We start from the raw sequence: 20,971 nt of genomic DNA, 5'->3' as shown, positions 1-20,971 counted from the left end.
CCCTGGCCTTTCTCCTAAGCCCTGGGTGAACCTTTCCTTCTCTTCCTCATCATTCCCACTTGGATGTACCAACATCACTTCCAAATAAACATTAATTCAGCATCTTTCTCCCATCCTCAGTCTGGCTTCTTCCTTTGACTTTCTTTTTTGAGACCCAGTTTTGCTTTGTCATGCAGGTCGGAGTGCAGTGGTGCCATCTTGGCTCACTGCAACCTCTTCCTCCCAGGTTCAAATGATTCTCCTGCCTCAGCCTCCTGAGTAGCTGAGATTACAGGTATGTGCCACCATGCCTAACTAATTTTTGTATTTTTAGTAGAGACCATGTTGCCCAGGCTGGTCTCGAACTCCTGACCTCAAGTGATCGCCCACTCAGCCTCCCAAAGTGCTGAGATTACAGGCATGAGGCACTGCACCTGGCCGACTTCCCTATTTCTGATCAAGGTCTATACAGAAAAAAAATGTTCACAAATTTTCCCAATTCTAGGGCACTTTCTCTCTGTGCACCCAGGGATATGTATATCTCTATGGGTGATATTCATTAATTCCTTGTTCTTTTCAAATGCCAACGTGAAACCTTAAAACCTTTCTAATCTCTTCAACTGGATGTGATATCTCCCTACTTAGCACAGTGTACCCTCATCAAAGCACATTTATATTCTTACATTATAGTGTAACTGTTGTTTACTTTAACCTATCACAGAACTCTTGACATTACCACCTAATTTTCCAAGTGAAATAATATGATTAGATTTTTGTCTCCTTACAGAGGAGATGCTCTTTTTAAATAGGTGGTTTGCTTTTTCTTTTGAAGGAATCCCTTAGTTAGTAAAGAAATGTAAGCATTTTTTCCTACTACATTTGAATAGTGTGCCTAATTATCTACCACCACTGCCACCCCCTAACCCCCCAACCTGGGAAGACACAAGGAGCAGCTGGAAGGTTTGTTTATATTATTACTTACATTATAACACAGCAAATACAAGGGAGGGACTTTAACTGATGTCATAGAAGAACACAGTACCTTAGGATTTCCTCTCACACTGCAGTTCAGGGTGGCATTGTAACCAGCTATGGCATAGGTGTTAACCAAAGGCTGAGTAAACATGGGTGCCTCTGAGAAATCAAAGTCTTCATACACTGGATTTTTGTAGATTTTACCTTAAAACAAGCATTACAAATATGTTAGAAGTATGTAAATTGGCTTGAGAATATATTATTGGTGGTATATTTTACTTACTATTAAAACTTCCCTAAACTTAGAAAAACATGGAAAAAGATGAGCACATGCCATGTGGCAAACATTGTGAGGGGTACAAATGTACAGCCAATCATCGGTGGGACAGAAAGCCAGAGTGGTCATCTGAAACTGAACCAGATATTGAGAAGACTTTGGTGTCTGAGTATTTTGATCAGAAATTTGTTCTAATGTGAAAATTCACAAGGAAGGTTTTAAAAAGAGTGGTTTATGATGAAATGAAAGGATAAGGATGGAATTCAGTTTCTCCTTTTCTTGTAGAGTGGATTCCAAATGTAGCTACACTGAAGGTGTCCAAGAACAAAAGTAACAGACACTCTAGAAGTAAAGGTCTACTTTTTCCTATCTCTGGAGTATTAGCCATTTATAGATCCACTGCCTAGAAGATGGAATAAATTAAAGCCTATATTTTTTAAAACTGCAATAATAATATAATTTCACTTAAGCCCATAAAATTAAAAATTTACTTGAACACAATGACCATAATTTAAAAATGGACATTTACCATTTTTTATTCCCTTTCACCACATCTTTTCTTCCAGTCTTCTCTGTCTAGTCACTGTCAACCAAGGTTTTCAACTGTCAGTCCATTCCCAACTCACCGTCCTTGGCGATTACAGCACTCTCTTTAGTCATGGTGGCATCTTCACTGAGGCCGCACATGTTTTCAGAAAAGACCCGGAAGTAATATTCATTCCCTATGACCAGTTCAGTAATGGTGGCATTGGTTCGGTGATAATGCTCAATGACAGTGAACCATTCCTAAAAGAAAAAAAAAATAACTGGAAGAAAATCACCTAAAAGTATATAATTTTTCCAACTATTGATTGGAATAAATAACAAGGATGCTCTATTAACAAAAAGAAAAAAACGACCACTCATATTTACATGAAGGGTAATAACAATATGTATTTTACAATGTGTTAGAACCACGTATATTTTATTTGTTTAATATTTTGCAACTTACTTGCAATTGACTATGTAATTTTATCTTCATTTACACATTAGATTAATATACCCTAGATGTCATCTACTATGTTTAAATTTTTTCATAACCTTTAGGTGTCTGTCATCTATTTATCTACCTGTCTACCTACCTATTTGTCTGTCTAGCTATCTTTTATAGAATAAAGTACACTTACTTAACATTATCATTATTATATATTTTGTTCTTTTTGAGACAGGGTCTCGCTCTGTCACCCAGGTTGGAGTGCAGTGATACGATCTTGGCTCACTGTCTTGACCTCCCAGGCTCAAGGGACCCTTTCACCTCAGCCTTCCGAGGAGCTGGGACGACAGGCACATGTTATTACACCCAGCTAACTTATTTTTTGTAGAGAAGAGGTCTTCCTATGTTGTCCAGGCTGGTCTCAATGTCAAACTCCTGGGTTTAAGCAATCCTCCTGCCTCAGCCTTCCAATGTGGGGATTAAAGGCATAAGCCACTGCTCCCAGCTGATATTATTAACTTTGGGTTTTTTGTTTGTTTGTTTGTTTGTTTTTTGAGATGGAGTCTTGCTCTGTCATTTTGGCTGGAGTGCAGTGGCACAATCTTGGCTTACCACAACCTCTGCCTTCCAGGTTCAAACAATTCTCCTGCCTCAGTCTCCCAAGTAACACACCACCACACCTGGCTAATTTTTATACTTTTAGTAGAGATAGGTTTCACCATGTTGGCCAGGCTGGTCTCCAACTCCTGACCTCAAGTAATCCATCTGCCTCAGCCTCCCAAAGTGTTAGGATTACAGGTAGGAGCCACCACGCCTGGCCAACTTTGATTCTTTCAAGTCTCTGCTCAGATATCACCTCCTCCCTACCTGTTTTTCTTTCCACCATCCAACCTCCTCCGCTTTGGTCACACTCTATCACCTTAACTTGCCTAATTTTTTCCCATAGCACTTACCACCTTAAGTTGTCTTCTGTATTTACTATTTTACTTGTTTACTGTCTACGTCCCCCACTGAAATAGGCACTCTGGGATGTAAAACCTGATTTTTCTTCTAACTTTTCCTATTCCCACTGCCTATCATTGTACCTGGCATAGAGTAAGTACTGTGCACAAAATACTTATTAAATACTGAGTGAATGGATGAATGAGAAGTTATAGCCACATTAAATATTTTTTTTCAATTTTTTTCCTCATCAGACCAAGAAATATAGTGGTTTCAAAGTTTATCTTGTAGTAGAAAACCACATTACACCACATATTTTTAGTAGCATTAGTTAAGAAAGTGCATTTGCTGACAAAAAGGCACGTCATTAAGAAGTAAATATTTTCATTGAAACTTTTAGGGGCCATCATTTTCTATAAATTTTGGATATTTCAGAGACACTAGACAAATGTGGTTGTGCCTTCCTTTATTCCCAAAGCAGGGCAGACAACCGTTTATTTGAATATTTATTACATTGTGTTATCACTTGGTTTGATGTCTTTCTTCTTGCTTAGATTGTGAGTATCTCAAGAATAAGAGCTTTTTAAAATTGGATTTAGTCACTAGAACAGCACTGAACATATAGTAAAAGAATGAAAAAAAGAATATGTGGCAAACATAATGAAAACAATGTTTCTGGAAGGTATGAATGACTGTGGGAATTTAAGTGAATTCTACTGAGCATGGTACCAGTTGCTTTATATCATCTTAGTTTTGTAATAATCAAGCAAGGTGCATATTTGTGCTCTCATTTTATAGATGAGGAAAATAGAGGTCAAAGAGGCCAAGTGATTGTCCTTATACATGTGGTCTTAAGTAGCAATGCTGGGGTTTAAGTCCAACTCTGTGGCTCCACAGGTCTTTTCTTTTCTGCTGTATCACATCACTTCTCCACAGCCCCAGTGGGCCCCTCACCAGTGAGGCCATCGTGCCTCCTTCTTTACCTCTGATGAAATGTGCTTTTGCTGTTGCTGAACCAGAGAAAGCCAGACCTTACCATGCTCTTCTTGTCAGCCTTCTGGATGGTATACCCTGTGATAGCAGCATTTCCATCATCCTTTGGTGGAGTCCATGAGAGAGCGACGTTTTCTCCCCAGACGTCCTCAATCTTCACAGTTTGGGGTGGACCTGGACGGTCTACAGAATGAATTCATGGTGTCACTGCAAGGTCACTTTCTTTCCCAGTCTACACTTTGTTTCATGAGAATATTTTAAAAGGCCCTTTCCTGTGTTACAAGAGGCATAACTCTTCTAGACCCTACTATGGGGGCTTCTGAGACCCTTTGCCTTCCAGTAGAATGGATCCAGGCCAGATCCAAGGACACAGATAAGCCTCAACACTCCCTTTGACTTAACAAAACTCAAAAAGGCCTACCCAGTGGGAAAAGAATGCTTAGTTGAAAGGGAATGGCCTTTCAACTAAGCAGGGGGTGAGAAGGCTGTTACAGGAAGTTGTCCCTTTGGTTAGAGAGGCAAATTTACTGAATTTCAGCAAATTTACTGAAATACAATGATAACGATTGGAAACAAGGCTTTTTCTAGCTCCGCTCTTAAATTTCTTTTATTTTTTATTTTTATTTTTTGAGATAGAGTCTGGCTCTGTCACCCAGGCTGAGTGCGGTGGTGCAACTTGGCTCACAGCAACCTCCACCTCCCAGGTTCAAGTGATTTTCATGCCTCAGTCTCCCAAGTAACTGGGACCACGGGTGTGTGCCACAATGCCCAGGTAATTTTTAGTTTTAGTATAGGCAGGTTTTTGCCATGTTGTCCAGGCTTGTCTCAAACTCCTGGCCTCAAGTGATCCGCCCACCTCAGCCTCCCAAAGTGCTGGTATTACAGGTGTGAGCCACCTCACTTGGCATTAAATTTATTTCTTGACATTGCAAAAATTACAGAATAATTTAAGTGAGGGGGGTCCATCCATAAGGGGTCTTCCCTCTATTCCTCTGACTCTGGACAGAAGTAAGAACTAACCTTATTTATTCTCTGGGCAGATAAGTGTCTAACCACTCCTACAGGATCAAAGAATTCAGTGTTTTACTGTTCAACTTTGTTTAGCTACATCTTCCTTATATTAAGATTTAATAAAAATTCTTCATTCTCCGTGAAAACTTTATCAGTAAATTTTATGTGTGGTAAGAAACATGTTAAACTACGGCTAGAATCTATAATGTCTAGAATGCAAGAATCCAACATAAGAAATAATTTTATCATCAGGGAGATGAGAAACTAAGAGTAAGAGAGAGCTGGCTTGTAGAATAGTACAGAAGGAACCATGCCTGGCCTAATTTATCTATTTTTAAAAAACAAATCTAAAAAAAGACTTTTAGATTTGTGGAGCCAGCCTAACAAAACTCCTGCTCTTGCCTTGGGGACAAGGAGAATCCGTCCCTTTTCTGCTTTGACAGAATGTTCTGGCTCCTTTGTCCAAACCTACCAACAATCTGGATGTCAATCGATGCGCTGTCCGTGAATTTGTCCACTTTGACTTGCAGATCATATTTCCCAGAGTGGCTCCTCTCTGCTTTTCTAATAAATATGATTGTATCAGTCTCAGAGTTGCGAATGTTTATTTGATTCTTATCAATATCTGCACCATCCTTCTTCCAAGTTAATTCTGGTCTTGGTTTTCCCTAAAAAGAAAGACACTACCTTAGATATATAACATGGAATATTTCCCTGAATCTTCACATCAAGCTTAGTATCATTATCCTGATATTTTGGATAGAGAAGTTAAATAATTTGCCCAAGGTTTTGCAGTTAAGTAAGCTCTGGAGCCAAGCCTCCCAGCTGGGTCTCCTAGGCTCCAAAGCCTACATAACACAGGATAATGGTTAATAGCGTGGTCTCTGGGGCTCTGGAATCTGTATCTCGCTCCTGACCTCTTAACATCTGTGTGACCTTGGTCAAGTTACTTACGAAGCTTTCTGTGCCTCAATAGGAATAATGTATATTATATTATACATCATAAAGATTAAAGATAATATTTTAATATTATTTTTATTTATAATATATATAATATAAAGATTGAAGTCCTGAGAAAGCTTCTGCCCAATACATAAGTCTTTTTTAAATTAGTGTCATCTAAATGGTTTTTTTTGTTTGTTTAGACAGAGTTTGGCTCTTGTTGCCCAGACTGGAGTGCAGTGGCAAAATTTCGGCTCACTGCAACCTCCACCTCCTGGGTTCAAGGGATTCTCCTGTCTCAGCCTCCTGAGTAGCTGGAATTACAGGAACCTACCACCAGGCCTGGCTAAATTTTGTAGTTATTAGTAGAAAAGGGGTTTTGCCATATTGGCCCGGATTGTCTCGAACTCCTGATCTCATGTGATCCACCCACCTTGACCTCCCAAAGTGCTGGGATTACAGGCATGAGCCACTGTGCCCGGCCAATATCATCTAAATGTTAATGATTATTATTCTGCTGTCCCATGCTGCTCATTTTAGATTTGTCTAGAATTTGATTTCTGTTTCCTCTAGCTGTCAAAACTCTAAGAGCGGAATTTAAGAAATCATAATCCCATTCATGAACCTGAGTTTTCATTTCTATTACAAAGGAATTTCACCCAGGCTCACCCTGGCTGACAGGAACCAAGCATGAATTCTGTAAGGTAAGGCACAGCTTTCCTGTGGTCTCTGAATGTGGCTAGGTTATAATAAGAGTTGTAGAGCTACACACCAAACCCCTGCACTCAAAGTCTGAAAAGTGGTTGAGGGTGTTCAGACTCGCACATAGGAAGCAGAGAACAACATTGTTGAAGATAGGGAAAAACAGTTCAAGCTCTTATTTCCTTAAGTATACAACTTGCTCTTAGCCACTGGGGAAAAACGTGGGTTCTCTAGTGACATATGGAATGAAAAAAAAAAAACACTGAATTAAGTGACGGAGCCGTGGATTCTGTTCTTGTCCCTACCATTGACTTGCTATGTGACACTGGGCAAGTCACTTAACTTCTCTGTCAGTTTCTTCCCTTCTTAAGTAAGGCAAGGAAAATATGGCCTTCCTGCCTTACAGGGCATTTCTGAGGATCAAATGAGAAAATACTTGGAAACTCTAGAGGTTATCCAAATATACAGACATCACACTCTGGTCTCATCATTCCTTCCTGGGGGCTGAGAGTCTCTGGGATGCCAGATGTGTGAAGTCTGTGTTCTCATGCTCTTTTCTCTCTCAGACTCAGTGATGGAAGCTGAACACACAGACCCCAACACCTGGGAACTGGGATTAGTCATGGTGGCAGGAACAGTGTAGAGACTTGAGAGCTGATTCAGCAGCCCCAGTACAGGGTTGGGGCTGGGTCCCCAGTGCCTGCCTTGTTGCCCCTTGTGGTTTTATTTGATGCTGCAGGAGAAGGAAAAGGGGAAGAACCTTGCCAAGCTACCCACTTCCTCCTTGACTGTGTTCCGCTTCACTCCTTTCTTGGCTTCCATTCTGATTGCATGCCAGGGGGATGTAGTACACAATGCCTCTCCTTAGGTTTGCGCCCAGAGTGCAATGAGGATGGTCTGAATTAGCTATCCCTTTAGTTTGGTTTCATGGGAGCCTGAGTTTGAACAGAGTTCTCTCTGTGTATGTGTGCGTGCATGTGTGTGTGTGTGTGTGTGTGTGTGTGTGCGTGTGCGCGTGCATGTGTGTGAAATGTGTGTAGAGATCTACATTCTAAGGCCAAGCTGTCTGATACAATAGCCACAAGGGACACAGGGCTATTTAAATTTAAATTAATTAAAATTAAAGAAAATTAAAAATGTATTTATCCAATCACACTAGCTCCTAGTCACACATTTCAAGTGCTCAATAGCCACATGTGGCTAGTGGCTACCATATTGGATAGTGCTGATATAGAACATTTCTACCACCAAAGAAAGTTCTATTGAACGGCACTGTCTGGAAGTGTCATATGAATAGGGAGCTGGAGAGTAAGGGTTGGGAGGTGCAGGGTGTGTGTATGTATTTGTATAAGACCAAAATTGACTCCTGTAAGTGAAGACTCATTAATTTTGTGAAGAAGACATTCTTTTGCTGGAACAATGATTTAATACTGTTCATATATTTCAGGTAGTGGCATCATGATTTCAGATTTCAGTTGTCCCCTTATTGAAATTATTTTGGTTTGGGGTCATTGTGGGAACTAAGCACATACTGTTTTCCTGAATGTTACACTGAGAGCTTCACTTAAAGTGATGAGTTTTACAAATATATATAGGACCAAAAGAATCTTCAAGCATTTTCTCATTTGGTATCTCCTTAATGTTTCTTTATTCCCTGCCCATTGTAGTCCCTGAGCTTCAGAAAAGACTATATCTCATGTGTCTCATGCAGAAAGAAAATATGTGATGGTTTCTATAGATTTCTCTCTCTTTTTTTTTCTTTTGAGATGGAGTCTTGTTCTGTTGCTGGGCTGGACAGCAATGGCACGATCTCGGTTCACTACAACCTCTGCCTCTTGGGTTCAAGCAATTCCCCTGCCTCAGCCTCCCAAGTACCTGGAACTACAGACATGTCCCAACAAGCCCAACTAATTTTTGTATTTTTTGCAGAGATGGGGTTTCACCATGTTGGCCAGGATAGCCTCAATCTCCTGACCTCATGATCCACCTCCCTCGGCCTCCCAAAGTGCTGGGATTATAGGCATGAGCCACCATGCCTGGCCAGATTTCTCTATTTTGATAGCAGGACATTGCTAAATTATTCTCCAACTCTCTTTCATTCTTTGTTTATCTCCTCTCCCTCTGAGGAAATCCTGAATCATGATGAACTTATATGCTAGAGTGCATCTCCCTACTTCCTATAAACCCTGCCCTGAAAAGAGAAAATAAGCCACTCCTGAATTCTTACCTGGAAAGGTATAACCAGATTGACAGCTTCTCCAACTCTGCGGATATAGGTTTGCTTCAGGTGTCTTGGGATGCGAATCTTTGGAGGTTCTGAGTGAGGGTAAAATAGCACCATTTGGAAATCAGTATGATTCTGAAAATAGCCTCCCAGAAGCAAAATGGCATGGTGTTCACCAGTGTACCCTGTAGTCATATCTCTGCCATAAAATCTGAGATGTGCCACTAACAGACGATATATGGTAACTGGTTCAAAAAAGATTTTTTTTTCAAGCAGAGATATTTTAACAATTTGACTCAGCAAAATTTATCCCTGACATCCTTGGCTTTATTACAACTTTTTGTTGTTGTTGTTTTGGACAGAGTCTTGCTCTGTTGCCCAGGCTAGAGTGCAGTGGCGTGATCTTGGCTCACTGTAACCTCCAACTCCCGGGTTCAAGCAAGTCTTCTGCCTCAGCCTCCCAAGTAGCTTGGACTACAGGTACATGTCACCATGCCTGGCTAACTTTTTGTATTTTTAGTAAAGCTGGGGTTTCACCATATTTGCCAGGCTTGTCTCAAACTCCTGATTTCGTGATTCACCTACCTTAGCCTCCCAAAGTGCTGGGATTACAGGTGTGAGCCACCGTACCAAGTCAAAAAACACCATATTTTCTCTTAGGGCCTTCTACATACTATGCATGCTTTTCATAGTTGCTTTTTTTTTTTTTTTTTCCAGACAAAGTATCTTTTGGCCAGGCTGGAGTGCAGTGATATTGCTCACTGCAACCTCTGCCTCCTGGGTCCAAGCAATTCTTGTGTCTCAGCCTCTAAGTAGCTGGGACTACAGGCTTATGCCACCATGCCTCACTAATTTTTGTATTTTTAGTAGAGATGGGGTTTTGCCATGTTGGCCAGGCAGGTCTCGAACTTGCGACCTCAGATGATCTGCCCGCCTTGGCCTCCCAAAGTGCTGGGATTACAGGGATGAGCCACAGTGACTGGCTAGTTATTCATAGTTTCTAACAGTGAGTATATTTGCAGTGAACATTCCACAAAAGATCTACAGGCACCACATTAGCTGGGAGGACTGTCCATTCTTCCTTACCAGAAAAAAAAAATATTAGCACTCAGCTAGCTATTTAGGTGACTCTCTTGGAGTCTGAGAGTAACTTTCTCCCTGTGTAACTATGGTGAAGTACATAGCAGGCAACTCTGACCCACTGTGTGTTAAAATTCATTAATTAAACACCATGAAGGTACTAGAGTATGTTGCTGCAAATCCATCAGGAGCAGGGAGTCAAAGGCTCATCAGCTCACGGGGATGAAGCAGTTCTGACTTATTTCCTCAAGAAAAAGTGGAGCTTTTGATGAAAAGTCACCTATTCATCCTCCGACTCAGGTGTATGGTGCTTTTCCTGGGGACAACCATTGTACTGCAGTGAGCAGCCTAAGTGCATCAGACATATTTTGCATTTCATTGTCACACAAGTCTAGGAAAAACCATACTCAAGAGCTAAGATTTGATGAAAGCTATTATTCTTATCCTTATTTTTGTTTTGTTTTGTTTGAGACAAGATCTTGCTTTGTCACCCAGGCTGAAGGGCAGAGGTACGATCTTGGCTCACTGCAGCCTTCACCTCCTGGGTTCAAGTGATTCGCCCACCTCAGCCTTCTGAATAGCTGGGACCACAGGTATGAGGAACCACACCCAGCTAATTTTTATATTTTTAGTAGAGACGTGATTTTGCCACATGGCCCAGGCTGGTCTTGAACTCCTGGGCTTAAGTGATCTGCCCATCTTGGCCTCCCAAATTGCTGGGATTACAAGCACGAGCCATTGTGCTCAGCCAAAATTAATTACATTTCTGCTTCATTAAGAACACTCTAAGGGCCAGGCTTGGTAGCTCAAGACTGTAATCCCAACACTTTGGGAGGCCAAGGCAGCTGGATCACTTGAGGTCAGGAGTTCAAGACCAGCCTGACCAACATGGTGAAACCCTGTCTATACTAAAAATACCAAAAAAAAAAAAAATTAGCCAGGCATGGTGGTGCATGCCTGTAATCCCAGCTACTTGAAGGCTGAGGCAGGAGAATTGCTTGAACCCAGGAGGCAAAGGATGCAGTGAGCCGAGATTGTCCCATTGCACTCCAGCCTGGGCAACAAGATGGAAACTCTGTTCAAAAAAAAAAAAAAGGAAGACTGCCAAACTGGCCCTTTTATTTCAACTGTTGAGTGCATGGTGGTGAGGAAGGCAAGGCTGGCTAGTATGGTTCCATGGCAATGACTTGATTCATGCTAAGGTAGCAACAGTTTTACTTGCCTTCACTTTTATATTCTCAGTGCAGATGTCAAAACGTTGAAAGACACAAATAATATATTCATATTATTATGAAAATGGTTTTGACCCTGCAGATCCTTTGGAGGCACATGGTTGCTGCAGGGATTGTTTGCATGGCTGCATTAACACACACTCTCTCCACTGTGTAGGCAGCCTGGCCAGAGTTGGCTCCTGGAACCAGGAGAGGTTAACTAACCAGTCCTCAGAGTACCAAGAGAAACCTGAAGGTGATCTTCTGCATTGCCTGAAGAGACCTTTTGTTAAGTTCTTACTCATAGGAAGCATTAACAAAATATCAAAGGAGGAATAACAAAATAGGAGGTTTTGAGAAAGAAAGTAGTTTAGGCCAGGCATGGTGGCTCACACCTGTAATCCCAGCACGTTGGGAGGCTGAGGCAGGCAGATCACAAGGTCAAGAGATCGAGACCATCCTGGTCAACATGGTGAAACCCTGTCTCTACTAAAAACACAAAAACTAGCCAGGCATGGTGGTAGGCGCCTGTAATTCTAGCTACTCAGGAGGCCGAGGCAGGAGAATTGCTTGAACTCAGGAGGCCGAGGTTGTAATGAGTGGAGATTGCACCATTGTACTCCAGCCTGGGCAACAGAGCATCTCAAAGAAAAAAAAAAGTTTGAAATTAAAAAAAAAAAAGCAAACAATGTAAAAGGGAGTCTACATTTTGAAAGCCTTGTCACCTACCTATGATTTCCTTCACAAGAATGGGCTGAGAATAGTACTTGGGCTCACTGGCACCAGCTGCATTAACAGCCTTCACACGCACAAAGATCTTCGAATCTGTCGGCAGACCTGTGATGGTGAACTTCGTCTTGTCAATCAGCTCTGTATTTGCAACTATCCAGTCCTCAGCTGAAGTCCGTAAAAGAAAAGGAAAAGAAGGAGGAAAACTGTTTAGTGAAAAAAATGATCTTAACCATTACAGTCACTCCAAATTAGCATTTTACTCATAATAAGAAATCATTTAGAGAGATATGACTTTGGTCTGGACTCATACTACATGAGTGGACATTTTTCATATATTAAATTAAAAAAACCTAAAATAGCTAATGTAAATAACAGGAAAAATAAACAATCAGATTCTGCTGTTTCTGAAAAACTTCTTATTCAGCATGAAAGCATCCTGAATAATAGTAACTTTTGACAAGAATTTTGTAGCAGTTTTATTCCAATTTGGTTTTATAATGATCCATGCAATAATGATAGCTAGCCATTTATACACCTTAAAGCTCAGAAAAACAGGAAAAGGCTATCTTTGTGAATGAGAGACACTGACCTTTATAGTCATATTATATATATATATATATATTTTTTTTTTTTTTTTTTTGAGACCGAGTCTTGCTCTGTCACCCAGGCTGGAGTGCAGTGGCAAGATCTCAGCTCACTGCAACCTCCACCTCCCAGGTTCAAGCAGTTCTACCTCAGCTTCCCGAGTAGCTGGGACTATAAGTGCATGCCACCATACCCAGCTAATATTTTGTATTTTTAGTACAAATGGGGTTTCATCATGTTGCCTAGGTTGGTCTCAAACTCCTGAGCTCAGGCAATCCACCCACCTTGGCCTCCCACAGTGCTGGGATTACAGGTGTGAGCCACCATGCCCAGCCCCCTCCCTTTTATTTTTTGAGATGGTGTTTCTCTGTGTCACCCAGGCTGGAGTGCAGTGGTGTGACCTTGGCTCACTGCAACCTCCACCTCCTGGGTTCAAGTGATTCTCCTGCCTCAGCCTCCCGAGTAGCTAGAATTATGGGATTACAGGCATGCACCACCACACCCGGCTATTTTTAGTAGAGTCGGGGTTTCTCCATGTTGGTCAGGCTGGTCTAAAATTCTCGACCTCAGGTGATTCGCCCACCTCAGCCTCCCAAAGTGCTGGGATTACAGGCATGAGCCACCGTGTCCAGCCATACAATATATTTTTATATTGGTTGATTTATTATAGTGAGACATTAACATGGGTATAGAAAACCTGATCATGTTTACCCACATTCATAAAGAGAAAAAGCTTATATCACAAAGAGAAAACACAGTTCATGGGCTGATACCTCATAAAGAGTTGGTACAATTCTATCCTTGCAACCAAAATCTAACTTTAAAAAAGTTTTTGGTAGCTTAGTGTATAACATCAAGATAATTTTAATCCAGCCCTGGATAGGGCTTACAAATGTTTCAGCATCTAAAAGTTAGTGTGCATTTTGCCCACAAGAAGAAAGAAGATTTCAATTTAACATTATTAACTCACTGCTCCCTCTCCCCCAACTCTAAGGATGTGAGCGAGTGTGTGTGTGTGTGTGTGTGTGTGTGTGTGGTGAGTATACTTCATGCTTGGTCATCTAACATTCCCAGAAACATTATAATATAGTAAGAAAGTTTGAGAGCTTCACAGCATACTTTACCTGGCAGATCAAACGCAGCCTCCCCATTTTCATCAGACTGTTTTGCTGATGTACCTTTGAGAATCCGTCATTAAAATTAATTACAGACACCCACTTTCACACCAGAAGAATATCGTATCAGCAGTCAGCATTCTCTGTTAGTAAAGTATGCAAAGTGTGCAAAGAGATTTGTCCTCAGAGCAGTGACGGAAGAGACCAAACGTGTTAGGGGTTCCTCAGGAGAGCACAGCCTGCTCTGTGCAGACTGCAGCTTCTGTCCTGAGGCACCTGCCACAGAGAAGAGGAGAGAAAAGAAAAGAGAAGAGGAGAAAGGAGGCTGGGACACCTCCAGCGGTGGGAAGAAGAGATAGAGAAGAACAAGGCACGATCCTGAAGAAAACTGAGGAGCAGGTCCTGGAATCAGCCGGGGAGCAGTGCACAGTGAGACAGTCTATCCTTGTCCCTGTCTCTGCCACCCCAACAGAGGAGGATTCTCCTGGGTCCCCAGGGAACACGGTACTCCCAAAGTGGGGCTCCCTCATTTGAGACTGGGAGTGCAGGCCCTTGGGATAAGGCCAGTCCTGTTTCATCAGAGCCAAAGTTCTGAATAGAACTGGAGGCTGCCCTAGCAGCTCAGGAGGCAGCCCTGGTTCCCATGACAATGAACTCTGTGTCAAGAAAACACACTGAGGCTGCCCAGGTCCCTGCATCCCACATGGGTGGCTCCTAGGGTGGTCTTGGGCGTACAACACTGGTTTGGGATGATGACTTTCTCAGTATTAGGAGAGGAGTGGGGGCACTGGGGACTGGACTGGCTGTCCCTTAGAGCCTTTGCCTCTCTCTTGTTCTAACCCTACCAGGAGTATCAAGGAGAAGGAGCAGGCAGCTAGAATATCCTGGCAGCTGGGAAGGCATGTGGAGAATAAAAATTCCTTATGTTGAAAAAGGGATACATCTTTAAACAAACAGTCAGCTTGGGAGCTTCTGTGTTGGTATTTTCATAGTCGAGAGACAGTAGATGAGAAAGTGAAAATAAGAGACTGAGAAAACATATACAAAAGAGTGAAGAACTAGTAAAAGAGACAATTTCAAGAGAAAACAGGACGAAACAAGACCAGAGGGGAACAAAAGTAGCCCATCGCTTCACATTGGAAACACTTTCATTGAGGGAAACGCAGACAAAGAAGATGGTGTCCCCGGGGATGGGGAAGAAATATGTAAGTTATTTAATACGTGAGGAGAATTTTTAAGAAAGGAAAGAAAGAACTAGAGTGCAGAAAGAAAACAAAGAAGAGTACAATGCTGCAGGCATTAAAAAAAAAAAACGAGAGAAAGGCAGAGTCCAAAACAACACACAATCTTAAAAAACAAAGAATTCTCTTAGAGAATAAAACCTGACGTCTCCAAAAGCATTAAACACTATAGAAAATTAGTCTGGAGGAAAACAGCCATTAAAAGAGAATGAAGAGTCGGCAGCCACATAAAGAAAATAAGAAAAGACTGCAAGAAGAAAGAGATACACGTTACGAGAGAACTTCCATAGAAAGCTTGTTCCAAAACGTTACTCGGCAAAATATATACATAATAATGACTGTGTACATATACATATGTATACACGGATATACATATGTATCTACACAGACCACACGCAAAATTATGTAAAATACACTTCGTTGTATTTTATCTAAGGTGGGTAACATCAAAATGACAGCCATCTATCATTTTGCTGTATCTTCTTACTTTTTAAACCTATCAGAAAGAAAAGAGTAAAGAATTTGCTCGATTGGTACATACACAAAAGGCTTGTGCTTAAAAGCCACATCACACATAAGAATGGGATATTCTGCTGGCTGGACAATATAGAAAAAAAGAATGGAGTGCTCATGATTTTTTTTTAAACGAAGGGGAAAATGGGAAACAAATAAACTGAAGTGCTCAAGAATGTACTGGTTGCATTAGTGACACTACCCCCCTCCCTTGCTGGGTTAACCCTGGGAAGTTGCTGACAAAGTTTCCATTGGTTTTGGTTGGCGGTTTTCAAATCCTGGAGAAGCCAAGCGTGGGACTCCGTGTGTGGAGTACGGGCTAGAGGGATAGGGGGTATCAGGATACTTCATCGTTTATTTCGTCTTCTTCCCTTCAGAACAAAGGTGAGCATTTCCACAGGTGCCCCAATCCAGGGGCCTGGGATTTCTTTTTCAGCAGTTTCTCTTTATAGGAGGTTTCTTCTCCAAAGTGAGTTTCCTTCAGGGGTGGTGCATTTGTGCTCACATTCCTGATTTCCCAAATGTGTTCCGTAACCTCCTTCCTTCATTTGGAGGATCCATATTAAAGTTTGGTGTTCAAAGATTTTTCTTGGAGGTGTAGTCTTGGGCTACTGTTTGTGGAATGTGAAAAAGTTTCCTGGTTGAGTGTTTACCTACCATTGTCTAGAATGGAGCCCAAGTCCAGAGCCATTTTCAAATGTCATTTCTTTCTAGTTACCGCAAATAAGAAACCGAGAAGCACAACAGGATTTTGGTAAATTTCACAATCTTTTGGTTTTCAGGTAATTCTGGCCCATATTTTCTTCTGTCATTTTTTCTTTTTCTATTATCTCTATCAGTGATTTTAAAAATTTATGGCCTTGTTTCTCTTCCCTCCTAAATTTAACTGGTTACATTTTTTTTTTTTGAGACGGAGTCTCTCTCTTTGTTGCCCAGGCTGGAGTGCAGTGGCATGATCTTGGCTCACTGCAACTTCTGCCTCCTGAGTTCAAGTGATTCTCCTGCCTCAGCCTCCCCAGTAGCTAGGACTACAGGAGTGTGCCACCATGCCTAGCTAATTTTTGTATTTTTTTTTTAGTAGAGATGGGGTTTCACCATATTGGTCAGGCTGGTCTTGAACTCCTGACCTCGTGATCAGCCCACCTTGGCCTCCCAAAGTGCTGGAATTACAGGCTTCAGCCACCACACCTGGCCAACTGATTACATTTTTGTATCCCCAACCACTGAGAAAAGTTATTGCTACATATTGAACTTATTTCTTACATGCTCTAGGATTTAATGCTGCTTCCTTTAAAACTAAGAGCGGTTCTTAATTCTTCTTATTTTTAGATGAAGGCAGGTTATGATCACTAGCCAAATATGTCGTCTCTTTTTATTATCCAGAATAGGCCACTCTTTTGATAGTTAACTTTGGCTCAGTATAGGTTTTAGAATTTCCAACTGGCTTCATTGTAACTAGACTTTTATTTTGCTGTGGTGCAATTCAATACCACCAGCGCAAGAAGTGGAAGTCCCTGAAGTGTTGTTACAATCTCTTCTTCCCATGTCTTAGTTCAATTATGGCATCCAATCCAGCAGCCTGGCCAAGGTATTTTTGAGATATCAATTTATAAGCACCAAGAACTAAAAAAGGGCTTAATTTTTATACATCTCAGAAGGACAACATTGGCTTAATCTTATTTTCAGTAGGAAGGTGATGCATTCTCAATAAAGAGAGGCAAAAGAAAGGGGAGGGACGTATCTCACCCACTGATGACAGTGTTCGTTTTATCTACTGGTTGTACTTACTTCCTTCAAAGCAATACTCTAGCACATAGCCATCTAAACCTGCCGCACCAATCTGGTCTGGGGGGCGCCACTTCATCGTGACAGTCGTGTCAGTGACAGAGTCCACAGCCAGAAGAGTAGGGGGGCTTGTTACAGCTTAAAGATAAAAGAGACAGAAAAGAATAAACTATCAACAACACAGCCTCTAGTACAGGAACCGTGGTAAAATCAACTGAGATACAAATAAAAACAGATACAAAAGCCCCACATCTTAATGAAATTTAGTTAAGACACCTTGAGCATGGTTGTATGCAAGGCAAGGATCTGATCAATGTGAGAATTTTGGAAATGCTTTCACACGTTTTTTCCCAAATTGAGAAACTGGTGTGGGAAGCTGGAAGATCCAAGGAAGTTGAAGAAGTCAAGGTTTGGGATCTAATAATCTAGAATAATTTTCCTGCTGCTCTCTAATTTCCAAGTGCAAACTCTTGTATTACGTTTCCTTTCCATTGAAAAAAATACCTCATGGTCATAAAATAATGGAGATTTTTCTTTTCTTTTTTTTTTTTTTTTTTGCCTTCACTGAATTAACTTTTTTGATTCAACAGGTAACATTTAAGGTGTGACCGTAAAGCAAAGAAACCGGTTTCCAAGTGTGGCCTGTTGAACTAATCTCAATTTGTTTTAGTGACAGTTGTTTACACTAAGAAGTTGGGTTATATTAATAGCCTAATACCTTCAGAAGGGCAGATGGAGGGTAGTCATATGTCCATGGTCTCAGCAACATGTTTTTAGTGGGTAATGGCAACCAGAGCCACCCACAGTTGGCATTGGAATTCTGGTAATGAATTCCAGGGCCTATGTTATAAAGTTATTCAGCTTGACCAAACCTACTTTTTAATTTCTTAGACATAAAATTGTCCCTGTTTCCAAGCTCCTACCCACCTACCACTCTAAGAAGCATCTAGGCTCGTTCCAGTTAGGGATCAGAGAGAAAGCAGTCATACTCTGGGGCATTGATTTCCATGACAAAGACTCATCTCTCTTGACTTACCCAAAGGAACAAAAGGCTTGGAGGGCATACTGGGCTTGGAGATGCCGATGGCATTGACTGCAAAGATGCGGACCTCATAGGCTACACCTTCAATCATCTTCTTGGGCTCAAAAGTTGTTTCTTTACAGAGATCAAAATTCAGCCTCATCCACCTGGAGCTTTGTTTCTTCTTCCTCTCAATAAAATATCCTGTAGGTATGCAAAATGAAAACTATTAACTACACAGCTATAGTGCAGGAACTGTGATAAAATCAACTGAGATACAAACAAAAATAGACACAAAAGCCGTACATCTAGGTCTCCTAAATTAAACTTTGTCAGATATTAGAAGTCCTTGAAATTTTGCCTTTTGTTAGCAATCTATATAAAATAGTCATACATGTATGTAAATATTTTTAACCTACCTATTACAAGATAATATAAATATTAATATAAAATATAGATAAAAATAATGGGACTGAAAAATTAAAATTGTACTACAAAGAGAAGAAAAATGGATCACAGATAAGTCAGCCATAGCAACTTAGTCACTATAGGTAAACAATGTATTCAGAGCCAATGTAGTTGATTCTGAGTCCCAGCAATGAAGAGAAGAAGGCGGAAATGACCAGTTTTGTGAGTCTCATTGTTAGCAAAGAGAAAAAATTCTCATGCCATAGGGGAAGCAAATTCTTCTAAGCATTTAAATCTTTTTTTTTTTTTTTGAGACAGATTCTCACTCTGTTGCCCAGGCTGGAGTGCAGTGGCGTCATCTTGGCTCACTGCAACCTCCATGTCCCCGGGCTCAAGTCATCCTCCCACCTCAGCCTCCTGAGCAGCAAGTAGCTGGGACCACATGTGCACACAACCATGCCCGGCTAAGTTTTGTATTTTTAGTAGAGGCGGGGTTTCACCTTGTTGGCCAGGCTGGTCTCGAATTCCTGGCTTTAAGTGATCTGCCCACCTAGGCTTCCCAAAGTGCTGGGATTATCAGTGTGAGCCACCACGCTCAGCCTAAGCATTTAATTCTAAAAGAAATTTCTTCATAGACAAAATCCTGTACAATCAGACATTCACTGGCTAGGATAGTGGAAACTAGGCTTATAGTTACTTCAAAATTAGTGTGTATAAATGTCAAACAAAAAAAAAGAAAACCAGAGATCAGATTATATTCATCAGAGCTGTTTAAATCTCAAGTAATTGCAGAGCATCTCAACATATATATTTCATTTTGAATGCATAAAGTCACAGTGAAATAGGTTTTCTTCTAAATGCAATATTTTAAAACGTGCTCTGTACTAAGCTGTGTAAAGAGGACACAACTGCACTGGCAGTTACACAGACTAAGCAACACATAGTCACCTAGGATTGGAGACCCTCCATCATAGGCAGGAGGCTCCCAGTTCATGATACACCAGTCATCTCCCACTTCCGTCACATTTGGTGCCACTGGAGGATCAGGGAGGTCTGTAGTAAACAAAAAATTGGATAAAATAAGGAAGAGGGAGTACAAAAAAAGAGGAAAATATGTTGCTTGGTGATAATCATAGAAACTGTTGTGTCAGTATTTTTCTGTGTTTATTGAATTACACTTATGATATGGTTTGGCTGTGTCCCCACCCAAATCTAATCTTGAATGTTGTGAGGGACCCAATGGGAGATAACTGGATCATAGTGGCAGTTTCTCCCATACTGTTCTCATGGCAGTGAGTAAATCTCAAGGGATCTGATGGTTTTGTAAGGGGCAACCACTTTGGCTTGGTTCTCATTGTTTCTCTCTTGTCTGCTGCCATGTAAGACATGGCTTTCACTTTTCACCATGACTGTGAGGCCTCCCCAGCTACAAGGAACTGTGAGTCCATTAAACCCCTTTTTCTTTATAAATTACCCAGTCTTGGGGGTATCTTTACCAGCAGCATGAAAACAGACTAATCCAGTAAATTCGTACTGGTAGAGTGGGGCATGGCTGTAAAGACACCCAAAAATGTGGAAGTGACTTTGGAACTGGGTAACAGGCAGAGCTTGGAACACTTTGGAGGACTCAGAAAAAGACAGGAAAATGTGGGTAAGTTTGGAATTTCCTAGAGACTTGTTAAATGGCTTTGACCAAAATGCTGATTATGATATGGAAAATGAAATCCATGTTGAGGTGGTCTCAGATGAAGATGAGGAACTTGTTGGGAACTGGAGTAAATGTGACTCTTACAATGTTTTAACAGACTAGTGGCATTTTGCCCCCACCCTAGAGATTTGTGGAACTTTGAACTTGAGGGAAATGATTTAGGGTATCTGGTGGAAGAAATTTCTAAGCAGCAAAGCATTTAAGAGGTGATTTGGGTGCTGTTAAAAGCATTAGTTAAATGGAAACAGCATAAAAGTTTAGAAAATTTGCAGACTGAAGATGCAATAGAAAAGAAAAACTCATTTTCTGAAGAGAAATTCAAGGAGGTTGCAGAAATTTGCATAAATAAGGAGGAACCAGCTGTTAATCCCCAAGACAATGGGGAAAATGCCCCCAGGACATGTGAGAGACCTTTGCAGCAGCCCCTCCCATCATAGGCCCCAAGGCCTAGAAGGAAAAATATGGTTTTATGGGCCAGGCCCAGAGTCCCCTGCTGTGTGTGCTTAGGGACTTGGTGCCCTGCATCCCAGCCACTTTAGCCATGGCTAAAACGG

General features: G+C 41.2%; 1 protein-coding gene across 31 annotated transcripts in view; it reads right to left on the bottom strand.

Annotated features, from left to right (window-relative positions):
* MYBPC1 (myosin binding protein C1) overlaps positions 1-20,971 on the bottom strand; it is a 99,563-nt gene that overhangs the window by 6,573 nt on the left and 72,019 nt on the right. For 16 of the 31 annotated variants that reach the window (XR_013522049.1, XR_013522051.1, XR_013522052.1 and 13 more), the window contains 10 exons: positions 19,658-19,762; positions 18,317-18,505; positions 17,284-17,418; positions 13,751-13,804; positions 12,039-12,206; positions 9,022-9,110; positions 5,623-5,818; positions 4,183-4,322; positions 1,858-2,017; positions 1,022-1,158 (listed from right to left, as the gene is read on the bottom strand). Coding sequence is in view for 24 of the 31 variants with exons in the window: in XM_009004465.5 (XP_009002713.1) it covers positions 1,022-1,158; positions 1,858-2,017; positions 4,183-4,322; positions 5,623-5,818; positions 9,022-9,110; positions 12,039-12,206; positions 13,751-13,804; positions 17,284-17,418; positions 18,317-18,505; positions 19,658-19,762 (1,373 nt within the window). In the remaining 7 variants the exon portion in view is untranslated. The remainder of the gene's footprint in view (positions 1-1,021; positions 1,159-1,857; positions 2,018-4,182; positions 4,323-5,622; positions 5,819-9,021; positions 9,111-12,038; positions 12,207-13,750; positions 13,805-17,283; positions 17,419-18,316; positions 18,506-19,657; positions 19,763-20,971) is intronic. The other 15 variants (XR_013522050.1, XR_013522053.1, XR_013522055.1 and 12 more) reach the window with 1 other exon arrangement.

The sequence above is a fragment of the Callithrix jacchus genome, chromosome 9 (genome assembly GCF_049354715.1).
Source record: "Callithrix jacchus isolate 240 chromosome 9, calJac240_pri, whole genome shotgun sequence".
Lineage (NCBI taxonomy): Eukaryota > Metazoa > Chordata > Mammalia > Primates > Cebidae > Callithrix > Callithrix jacchus.
Note: the sequence above shows the minus strand (reverse complement) of the source record. Positions and strands in the feature narration are given on the sequence as shown.